Raw genomic sequence first — 12144 nt, forward strand, 5'->3', positions numbered from 1 at the left:
ATAACCTCACCTCTCCTTAAATGGTGGTTGCAGCAAATGTAATTTATAATTTCCACAAGGGTGAGCAAACGGAACAAAAGTACATACTAGCACTTAATATAAATTTTATTGGTATAAGAATCAAATAAAATTCCAACATCCACATGGCTACTTTCGTGAGCCTTGTTGTATGTCTTTCTGTTTCTGGTATGTACATAGTTAGATTAATTCAAACCTGATATTTCATACCCTATACTTACTAGGTATTCAAAGTAATCTAATAACTCTAATTTGGTCGAATAAGTAAACCTACAGATTCAAAATAGGTTCAATGTTACCTACTTTATCTAGTGGACCAATTAATTATTTATTAGCTGATCCACCCCAGGTCTAATTTTCCAAAATCTTTTCTTTATGTCCAGTAGTAGCTTAGTAGAGAACTCAAATCATATTTGATTATGCAGGGCCTGCGGGTTGATCTATGTCTGTCAGTACATAATACAGACTATTCAGTCGGTAGATAGGTATTCAATGGGTGCATCTGGCAATCGACTCTATTAGTCTCCCTATCACTGTCTATCATTCTCACAACCATACCATGCCTACCATAGACCCAAATCCAAAAATCTTACATTAAATGGTAGGTAATGAAAACACATGCACCTGACACATATTTCAGGCATTCTATCCTTAAATTGTACTAAAATATTACTATGTGTATAGTTAAGTATGTAATTATTTAATTAAAGAAGAATAACTACTCATATTGAGACTATTCAATTCAAAGTTTTAAGACTTTATTTTAGTTACTAGGTAAACTAGATTTGCCTCAATTAACCATAGTAGTATTCAGATGTTTCTTACCTTCTTATTACTGTATTACATAACAATACCTTGAGGTTACAGCCTCCATCATAATGAGGCAGGCCGGGATGGCTTTTTTTCTTTTGTATCATTACAACAGGCCTCACACCAAGAGTTACTGTGTTCTTATCCGATCCATGCAGGTACATGACTGCTTCCAATCACAACTTGAAGGTTATGTGCACTTCTCCACCACAGATGCAGGCCAAAACCACTTGTTCATCTCACATTCGTCGACCTCATCGTCAAGTCGGGGTCACAGGGTCGTGGACATCATCAGAAAAGTTGTCAAAACATGAAAAAAATGGTAACAGTTGAATAATCTCGGAAATATTTCATTTAAGTGACACCAGTATCAAGTACATACCTACTTGATTATATCAGACCCCTGTATATAACCCAAATTTTGCACTAAAACCATTGATTGACCCATTGATGTAGATATGACCGTTGTTATTGTAAGATTATTATTTCTATTTTTAACTAAAGCACATGTACATATTTCTTTTTTTAAAATGATTGTTGAATGATTTAAATTAAGACTTGAATAAAATTATATTGTTAACATTACTTCCTAGATAGATAAAGTTAAGTAGATATTCATTCTAAATTTTCACATTTTATTATGCTATGATAATGTACTATAGGTAATAATTTACACACTCAGTTATTGGTTGAATGTGTTAGATCAAAACAGATTTAAGACCAAATTGTACCACATTCTAGCAAATAAACTCTATTTTTTATATTTCTACACTAGCTCATGTATCAAGTACTTACCTACATAATAATCTAATTGTTTTCTTGATTCTACTTTAATATAGGTAGGTGCCTATTTGGTTTAAAGTATTTCATATCACTTATTACCTTATTTCGATTTTAAAATACAAGGTGTTAGTACTACTCTACTATAACTTCATAGATCAAATCTTGGGCTAGGTATGTCCCTACATAATAATCCATTAAAGCGGTCAGAACAAAACTATAATCCCTTACTTTGAACTCTCAAATAAGTCATAATGCTGATATCTACTTACTATTAATAATTATAGCCTTCACTTACTCTGTTCTAAAAGTATCAATTGGTAATATTGTAACTTATCAAATACCTACTTAGGTATTTTGATGCAGTAATCTAACATTAGGCACTCTTAATATTCACCCATGCTTTAATGAACATCCACTGTAAGAAGGTAAGTACACAGATTCACCGTTTCAATACAACCTATGGATGCATTGGACCCATCGACCTACGTACTTCTGCTTGTTCCAGACAGTGCAAGGTGCTTTCCTCAAACCAATCTCTTGAGTAGTTGCGTTGGAGACAAGCCCTCCAACTCGATACAGGTCTACTCAAGTACTCCCAAAGTAATAGTGTAGCACCATTGCAGTTTGTATATATTTCATATTCACTTTGTTATTCGTTCAGGTAGGTTTCTTCATATAATTTCCGATATAAGTACCTAATAAATATGTTGCTATGCGTCTTGTACAGGCACTTTTAACATCTTCCAGGATAGACCCGCATTTTTGGGCATGAATCACATCCAATCTTCTGATATAAACAACTTAACCTCCAATCCGGGTTTATTAGTCTTGGGATGACCCTAATATGAAGAAAGGAAGGTCCGTAGCTACTAAGTAAGCCGGTACTGACACTGAGCCGGTCTAAATCTCTGTCATCTGAATAAGATGAAGCGCTGTAAAGCAATCATATATGGACCCTAATATGAATCAAACGCAGTTCCGATGTCCACAGTCTTATATTCAGGTACACTTGTAACATCCACTTAGTTTATATCTAGCTTAATTAATCACCTAGTACTTATATCTCGCTTAATTACTTTTATCTCGTCCATCTTTTTCTCTCGCTGCGTCCGTCCGACGCCGCTACCACTGTCACACCTCCACTCACGGGTGACAGATGGCAGGTTTTCTGTGTTGCCTACAATAGTATTTAGAAAGATCATTTAGAGAGATTTAGAAGGTAGCATTTATTTGTTATTTGATAAACGTCACTATCCTCAGACCGATCCCCTAAATGAGGATGGTTGTAGGGAAAATAATGTTGTTGTTGTGAAGGAATTGGTTTAATGAAGACCAGGGTCGAAACAACTAACAAAGAAGAAGTGTATATCATTGTTCCCGCGCCAAGCATCACCACTTCTGTATAAACCGCGCCGCAAACGCGGAGGTGGGACTTGACAGGGGGCTTGATTAAACCGTCACTTGACAGTTGCAAAACTGGTCGTGTTAATCCAGTGTTTATTAATGAGATTAGTTCTAACTTGTAAGAGCGGCTCGAGGCATGTTGCAAATGAATTTGTTACGTAATTACTGACGATTACTTGCATTCAGGGTGAAAGGTGTTCGGATAAGTCGATAAAATTTCACGGCTCTCTTATAAATTAATTCACGTCAGACTACTTTTTTGCAGTGAATATAAATGATACCGTATAATAATGTTTATTGACTTTGAATTCATGTATTGGGCGATGATTGCCTGTCAAGAATTTGTTAATTTGTACCTTTATTTTTTCTTCTTTTTGGATGTGTTTATTATCGACTACATTTCTATTTTACATAATAATGTTTTCAATCTATAAAACTACTTTTAATATTTTTAAAACGTAACAAAAATTTACAACTTCTTTCTTAAATAATGTGACTTTCGTCTTCCATTAAACAATATGAAAAAAAGCTTTCCATTCTACGGAAAAGTTTCTTATCCTATAAACATTGTTGATCGTAATGGTTCTTTGAAAAAATTCACTGCTTTTCTTTCCTGTTCACAGTATTCTTTCTTCGTTACCGGGTTCCGACATGTTTTGAAAACACATACAATTTACAAAATAAAGAGGCGTCACATAATGAATAATAATCCTTTTTAAAGCCGTGGTTAGACATACCGCGTGGCGGCGACAATGCTGTTCTACAGTGAAAACATCTTAATACAGCTTTTTGTAAGTATTGAAAAATTACAAGAAGTTTTTAATTCATACCTATAAGCCAAATTGTAGCTCTTATAACTTGTCAGTAGTCTACTACTGCCCGTTCGCAGATTCTACTGAGAAAAACTGACATGAAACTCATACTTAAGAACAGCAGAATTTTCTAGAAGTACTGGAAAGCCTCCATTGTTGCGCGTTGTGTGCGACCGGGGCTTTAAATATGTGTATTTTAAATAGCTGTCCCACTTGTATTGTTCGCTTACAATTTACATGTTATGAATTTGCATATTAGGAAGTGGGACAGTTTTAATAGGCTCTGTTGGCAATTGGCATGTCTGACCGAGGTCAACATTTTGTGTTAGGGTTGCCACTCGACAGATAATAACAATGTTAGCACAGATATCATAGTAAGCATAAGTGTCACAAAAAAGCTTTAGATGATCTTTATCCGTTGGTTATGTCATAAAGTTAGCCATTTTCCGCTATATATATATATATAACTAGTATTTTGCTCGGTGCTCGAGCTGCTAAAGCAGCTCTCTAGATTAATAATCGCCATTTTGAATTTTTTTTCAGCTCTCTGCCAATTTTAAAAAAGAACGTCATACATTTTCCTTCCTACTCGGTACGTAATTTTTGCTCCAGTTGTTCTATTTTAATATTTAAGTAACAGGAACTTTTTTGAAAAATACTTAATACAATACAATACAAGACAAGTATTTTTCAGAAAAATAAAAACAACTTGACAGTAACATTAATTAGTGTACAAAATATGTAAGTACATATTATAACTTTGAAAATACCTACCTAGTTAAAGATACAATACAAAAAATAATATGCAATATGAAATGACTTTTATAATCATTAAGCTTCTAGACATAATTTGCTTAGCTCACGTTATAAATGTTGAGTTCAAAGTCTTACATGTACACATTACGTGTTATAAAGGCTTATACAGACAGCACGATGACAGCGACGCCCGACTGCAACAGTGTAGGACAGAACGTCACTCTGAAGTAGGGTTGCCAACTTTTACTAGAAGAAATAGAGTATATATGATTTCAAAGGAGGTAAATAAAGAGTACAGACTTCCAAAAAAGAGTATCTTTTATTTAATACTAGCTGATGCCCGCGACTTCGTCCGCTTGGAATTAGGTTTTTTAAAAATCTTGTGGGAACTCTTAAAGTAGCCTATGTCAATCTCCAGGTCTTTATCTATACCCATGCAAAAAATCACGTCAATCCGTTGCACCGTTGCGACGTGAATTGGCGTGATTGATGGACAAACCAACAAACAAACACACTTTCGCATTTATAATAACGGTACTGATTTTTAAAATGGTATTTTTTGTGCTTTTTGCGCAACATAACAATTTTTCATGATTTGATTTTTAAAAGAATTACATGACTCCAATGTATGACAATGAAAAGTTCGGGTTAACATAACCTCAAAACACTTCTCCAAACCAAACGTTTCCATCGCGCGTCCTTTGTGTTTCAGCGTCAAGACCCCTATGTTACTTAGCAGTAAGACCGAGATCTATAGAGTGCACTGAGACTTTTCTCAGACTTAAGATTGAGTTAAATCGAGACAGATTTATGTGAGAGATATCACTCTGTCTTGATATAGCTCTGTCTTGTTGTAACTCTGTCTTAAGTCTAAGCAAAGTCAGAGTGCGCTCTGTAGACCTCACCCTAAGACAAGCTAATGTTTTCACAGTCAATAAACATTGGAATACTTAGTCCAAGAGATGACGCACTCGGCTTAGTCGAGTTTATAACAGATTTTATTGCCGTATTTATGCGACAAGGTGAACTTGGCCATATTTTAATATGTTATTTTCAAAATTCTGAATATCATATTTCATGAAATATTTGTTTGAAACATAAGCAAAATTACTAAGGCCAAAGCTATCTGAAAGATAATATCTGTTTACTTAATACTTACTTAAAATATAATCTTATAATGAACAGCCCAAAATATTTTTTTTGTATTCAAAGCTAGGTATATCAGATTGCAAAGTTATTTTTTTTTTACTAAGTGCACCTTAAAATTTCTAACATTTTGTCTGTATAGAAAATTTCAAACTACAGTAACTAGGTCCAACATCTATCTCATCTTGATTTTTATTACTTCATACATTACATGTTACAAAATTTTGTACAAAAAGTGACTTTATTTGTAACTAGCTGATGCTCGCGACTTCGTCCGCGTGGACTACACTTTACAATCCCTATTTTACCCCCTAAGGAGTTGAATTTTCTAAAATCCTATCTTAGCGGATGTCTACGTCGTAATAGCTATCTGCATGCCTAATTTTAGCCCGATACGTCCAGTACTTTGAACTGTGCGTTGATAGATCAGTCAGTCAGTCAGCTCTTATAGATAATATTGTTGTTAGTTCTACCTTGGTTCTACCAGTCGATTATATCCCTTCAAAAAGGTTTCTTTCCAAGTTCGTACAATAGTAAAAAAAATCAAACAATGATGAATAAATAATTAATAATACAATCAGTTGTTCTTCCACAGGATTACAAGAAGCCTCTAGAAGAAAGCAGCCCAGCAATATTGAACGCAAGCAAGATCCAAACACTCTTCCACCGCCTACCCGACATCCTGCAATGCCACCTGCACTTCCGCGCCGCGCTCGCAGACTGCGCACGCACGTGGGACCGCGACGAAAAAATTGGTACGTCCCAACTCCAACAACAGAGTGGTGATAGACATATGCTAGACCATGGTCTAGCATATGTCTATCACCACTCTGTTGTTGGAGTGCCAAGCCCGAGCTGTGCCACGTCCGATACATCATCATCATCAACTGACAGACGTCCTCTGCTGGACATAGGTCTCTTATAGGGACTTCCACACGCCACGGTCTTGCGCCTCCTGGATCCAGCGGCTCCCTGCGACTCGTCTGATGTCGTCCGTCCACCTAGTGGGGGGTCTTCCAACGCTGCGTCTTCCGGTGCGAGCGCCTTGGGACCCCAATGTCCCAACGGTTTGCCGAACTGTGGGCCCTGCCCATTGCCACTTCAGCTTCGCATTCCGTTGAGCTATGTCGGTTACTCTAGTTCTCCTACGGATCTTCTCATTTCTGATTTGATCACGTAGAGAAACTCCAAGCATAGCTCTCTCCATCGCCCGCTGAGTGACTCTGAGCTTTCTTATGGGGCCCATAGTTAACGTCCGATACACATGGGAATCAATATTTCAGTTTTATAAATCTCAAGTCAATTTTCCATTGCAGGCGAGGTCTTCCTAAGCGCATTCTCGAAGGCAGTGGTGCTGGATGTGTACTCCGACTTCATCAACAACTTCTCGGTCGCCATGGAACTGGCCAAGATGGAGTCGAAGCGAAAATCAGCGCTGGCGGACTTTTTCAAAGTCAAGCAAATCAGTGCTCACGACAGGCTTTCCTTCTTTGGTCTCATGGTCAAACCGGTGCAGCGGTTTCCACAGTTTATTATGTTTTTACAGGTTAGATATTTATTGCACACGTTTTATTCATCTATATATTATATATAAAAGGAAAAGATGACTGACTGACTGATCTTGCTTGCAGCCAAGCACTAGTCTATAAATAAAATAATAACTTGTATAATTGTTTCTATAAATAAAATTTCCTTAATACATCTTATGTCGGTTACAGGATCTCTTAAAACACACGCCGCCTGGTCACTCGGACCGTGTCGCTCTGCAGCGAGCATTGACCAGATTGGAGGCCTTGGCTGACGCCCTCAACGAGAGGAAACGTGATGCTGAACGAACACAAGTATGTACCTCACCGCTAAACTTATTGACTTTATTATTTTTAGATCATTTACAAGATTTCAGCATGATTTTCTAACTGTACAAACCGCAATGTAACTTTTTCTTGAATTCATTTGTTTATAGTTTCCTCGCAAGTTAGGGAAAAGTACTATACAAATCTTGCCTCGTTAAATTTAAAAGGACGCTGCTGATGCCTCGTCCTTTTAACTCATTTCGAAGTACACTTCACCTTGTCTTTCATATATTACTCTGCTCTCAATTGCTTTACCGACCCTAAAAAGCTCTGAAAAACGTACCCATCGTTATCGTAATCGACAGCAATTTCTGCGCCTTCTTCCGTACCCTATCCCACGCTACGTGGGGTCGGCACAACATGTCTTTTTCTTCCACTCACTTCTGTCATTCGTCAACGCATTATCCACCCCATATCCTCTTTCACGCAATTTCTGCGCCTTGATTAGATGAATTCGCTGTTCCCATTTTTCACAACCAATATATAGTCTCTGCAGCCAATCAATGGGCATTACGATGAATAAATGTTTTTCTTACACAATCGGGGAGCTGGACAGTAATGTTGTTATTCAATATTTATGTTTGTTGTAGGCCTTCCGAGCAGCACTTAGGCGGCTTACCCGCGGTGGAGTGGCGGGCGCGGGCGGTGGCGGCGGTGCCGCGAGGTTTGGTGCTGCGAGGCTTCTGGCCTCCAGGGCTGACAAACGGCATCTGTTGCGTCAGGACGACCTATTGCAACTGGTAGGTTCATATAGAGCAAGTACCGAACGGGCGCCCTCCCGCGATTCGGCCCATATAACCGAGAAATTGGTGGGGCCAAGGGTGGTGGAGGGTTGATAGGTTTATATCATTTTCTCTTTCCAATTTCCATCGACCGAGCATGTAAAACTATTAAATTACATTACTATGGATTGACGTGAAGAACGTGTGGCCTAGTTGTAACAACGCATATCAATCGATCACGATTGATAAACCCATGTCGGTAACTGGATGGGTGACCGACTTTGGAGGTCCAAATTTGGCCTTTTCATTTCGTTTACGTTAAGGGATGATTTTTGCTAACACGTGGCGGGCGCGAGCTGTGCCACGTACGAGGCATGGATTCAAAGTTACACTGAGCAATGAGAAATGCGACTATAAAGAAATTATGGGTGGGTTTGTGTGGCAAAATTATCACATATTTAAAAAAAATTGTATAAAGATAAAAGGTTGATTAATACTTGCCATAATTCCTCAAATCTTGAACCCTTACAGGAATTCAACCAATCGGGAACGCTGACGAAGTGCAAACCACGTCGGTTGCTGCTCCTCAATGATCTCGTAGTGTGTGTATCTGTGGGTGCGGGCGGCGACGACACGGAGCGGCTGGGGCTGAAGTGGGCGCACCCCGTACAAGATGTCGAGGTCCTGGACACTGGGACTTCACCAACGCTTAGCCGGGTGCTTGCCCAAGGTATTGTCTTAGAGTAAACATGATATTTGTCTTTTATTAAACATGATATTTGTCTTTTATTAATAACTAGATGATGCCCGCACTTCGTCTGCGTGGATCGCTGTACCAAATTTCGTCAAAATCGGTTAAACGGATGGGCCCTGAAAAGCTAGCAGACAGACAGACTGACAGACACACTTTCACATTTATAATATTAGTATGGATCATTAACTTAAGGCATATTAAATAATATGTAATTTACGTGTGTAATTCTGTAGGCGGTTCCATCTTCTATTATATAAAAGGAAAAGCTGACTGACTGACTTACTGACCTATCAACGCACAGCTCAAACTACTTGACGGATCAGGCTAAAATTTGGCATGCAGAATAGCTATTATGACATAGACATCCGCTAAAAAAAGATTTTTGCAAATTCAACCCCTAAGCGGGTAAAATAGGGGTAATTGAATTTTGTGTAGTCCACGCCGCCGAAGTTGCGGGCAAAAGCTAGTCACACTATCACACTAATATTATAAAGGCGAAAGTTGTATGTGTCTGTGTGTGTATGTGTATGTTTGTTACTCCTTCACGCAAAAACTACTGGACGGATTTAGCTGAAATTTGGAATGAAGATAGATTATACCCTGGATTAAAACATAGGCTACTTTTTATCCCGGAAAATCAAAAAGTTCCCGCGGGATTTTGAAAAACGTAAATCCACGCGGACGAAGTCACGGGCATCAGCTAGTAACAAATAAAATAAATACCGAATTTCTTCCGGGGTTTGTAAATTTTATATTACTCGAATCCGCTAATATAAATTTTGGTTTTTAAAATGCGTATCATGAATTTAAGAATTTATCTTTGTTGTGATACCATAGAAAATCAAAGCCAACTATATTAATGACACTAGAATTTTTGCTCTAGGCATGAACAGAAGTGGAAGCCTCCGTTCGAGTATAAGCAGCCACGGCAGCACGTCCACTGGCGACTCCCTTTGCAACGAAATGTCTGCTCTCATGCACGACTACGAGGCCGTGTCGAGGATGGCCGACCTCGCTGCCTCCTTGAAAGCACCTTGTCCAGAACTATCGCCAGATTTGTTCCGATCGCTATTGCAGAACATCCAGCAGAGTATACAGGTCAGTGGAGCATTTAATATTTGTTAAAACTGAAACAAAGGACCTAAGGGCAAATATCTAATGAAGCAGATTCACTGGGGGACTCCCTTTGCAACGAAATGCCCGCTCTCATGTACGACTACGAGGCCGAGTCGAGAATGGCGGACCTCGCTGCCTCCTTGGAAGCGCCCTGTCCAGAACTATCGCTCGAAATGTTCCGATCGCTATTGCAGAACATCCAGCAGAGTATACAGGTTAGTAGAGCAGTTTCATGTTTGAAATCCCGTTACTAAAACTAAAACAGAGTACCTAAGTGCTAATAGCTAACAAAGCATATCCACTTGTGACTTGCTCTTCAATGCCGCTCTCATACATGGTCTGTTCCAGTACCGGTCTAAGTGCTATTATTTGCCGCATAGAGCATTGAAAGGGATAGCAATACATTTAGATTTATTTAGTTATGAGATTGTCTCTAACAGAATTAGCCACATCGATACTTATTATTTGAGCTCTAGATGAATTTAACGCACTAATATCAGAATATTGTTACAGAAAAAAGATGACGAAATGGCATGGGTGGACTCATGCTGTTTACAGTTAACGATCCGCGGTCGAGAAGACGCGGTGACGTTTAGAGCGACGGAACCCGGCGCGCGTCGAGCTTGGGCCACGGAACTGAGGCTCGCTCAACTGGCGCAGGCGAGAGCGAATTGTCCTGCGTGGAGGTTGCCTGCGTCGCTGCCATCGCCTCATGCATTGCCGCACAAGATGCCGTTGTTTGTGGCAGCCACACCTGTGTACTCGTCGAATAATTTGACAGAGGTTAGTTAGCATTTTCTTGCGTTTTACTTGACGCGGTCATGTTTCGAGTTGGAGCCACGGAACTGAGGCTAGATCAACTGGCACAGGCGAAAGCGAATTGTCAGATTGCCTGCGTCGCCGTTATCACCTCATGCATTGCCGCATAAGATGCCGTTATTTGTGGCAGCCGCATCTGTGTACTCGTCGAATAATTTGACAGAGGTTAGTGAGCATTTTCTTGCGTTCTCTACTTTACGTGGTCACGTTTCGAGTTGGAGCTCCGGAATCCAGTGTCGTGTCGGAAGCTTGGGTCATAGATCTACGGCTAGCTGAACTGGCATAGGAGGGAGCAAATCCTTCTGCAAGGAGGTTGCCTACTTCCTTACTATCGCCATAAGATGTAAGGTACATTTTCGCATGTTATCGACGTGTTGCGAACTCTACAATCTGAATTTGTTACCGTATTGCACAAGTAGCTCAGCTCGTCTTTGTTGCTCTTAAACTGCGCGTTAAGCTTTCGCTGTGTGCTATCACTACCCATATTATAAATTCGAAAGTGTGTTGGTTTATTGGTTTTTTAGTTTGTCCTTCAATCATGTCGCAACGGATTGTCGTAGTTTTTGCATAGGTATAGCGAAAAACCTGGAGAGTGACATAGGCTACTTTTATCCCGGAAAATCAAACAGTTCCCACGAGATTTTTAAAAACCTAAATCCACGCGTACAAAGTCACGGGCATCGGCTAGTCGATTTATAAAGCATGTCTCCCATCTGTCTCCGTTGCCAGGTTCGGTGCGGCTGCTTCTACACGTCATCGGGCAGCCCGCGCGGCGCGACCATGCGGCGCGCGCGCTCGCTGCTGTGGCTGTGCGCGGGCGGCAACGGCAGCAGCCACGTCGCCGTGCTGACGCACCGCGCCGCCAAGCTCAAGACGCTCGTCACGCTCGACCTGCCCGACACTAAGGTGAGTGAGAATACACCACAACCAGTCCCGAATGAAAATCCACCAGAATGAAACCAGGTAGAATTTCTTTCCTCCTTTTCTTTAATTTGATTTAATTTTTGTTTTTTTTTTTGCAAGTATCTTTTCGAACAACCTTTCCTTTTGCAATCTTTATAAAAAATCTACATGCAATATATTCTAAATCGCTTGTTTAGGCTCTTGCTGTTAGTAACTCAGTTTGTTTAATTTGTATAAATCTTTACATG

At 39.6% G+C, this 12144-nt stretch overlaps 1 protein-coding gene across 6 annotated transcripts in view; it reads left to right on the forward strand.

Annotated features, from left to right (window-relative positions):
* Positions 1 to 12144, forward strand: part of LOC117988775 (rho guanine nucleotide exchange factor 10) — a 70305-nt gene that overhangs the window by 52662 nt on the left and 5499 nt on the right. For all 6 annotated transcript variants that reach the window (XM_034975969.2, XM_069503361.1, XM_034975970.2 and 3 more), the window contains 8 exons: positions 6325 to 6484; positions 7046 to 7275; positions 7448 to 7570; positions 8173 to 8322; positions 8836 to 9034; positions 9942 to 10156; positions 10688 to 10957; positions 11723 to 11899. In XM_034975969.2, coding sequence (XP_034831860.1) covers positions 6325 to 6484; positions 7046 to 7275; positions 7448 to 7570; positions 8173 to 8322; positions 8836 to 9034; positions 9942 to 10156; positions 10688 to 10957; positions 11723 to 11899 — 1524 coding nt within the window. The remainder of the gene's footprint in view (positions 1 to 6324; positions 6485 to 7045; positions 7276 to 7447; positions 7571 to 8172; positions 8323 to 8835; positions 9035 to 9941; positions 10157 to 10687; positions 10958 to 11722; positions 11900 to 12144) is intronic.

The sequence above is a fragment of the Maniola hyperantus genome, chromosome 15, assembly GCF_902806685.2.
Source record: "Maniola hyperantus chromosome 15, iAphHyp1.2, whole genome shotgun sequence".
NCBI lineage: Eukaryota > Metazoa > Arthropoda > Insecta > Lepidoptera > Nymphalidae > Maniola > Maniola hyperantus.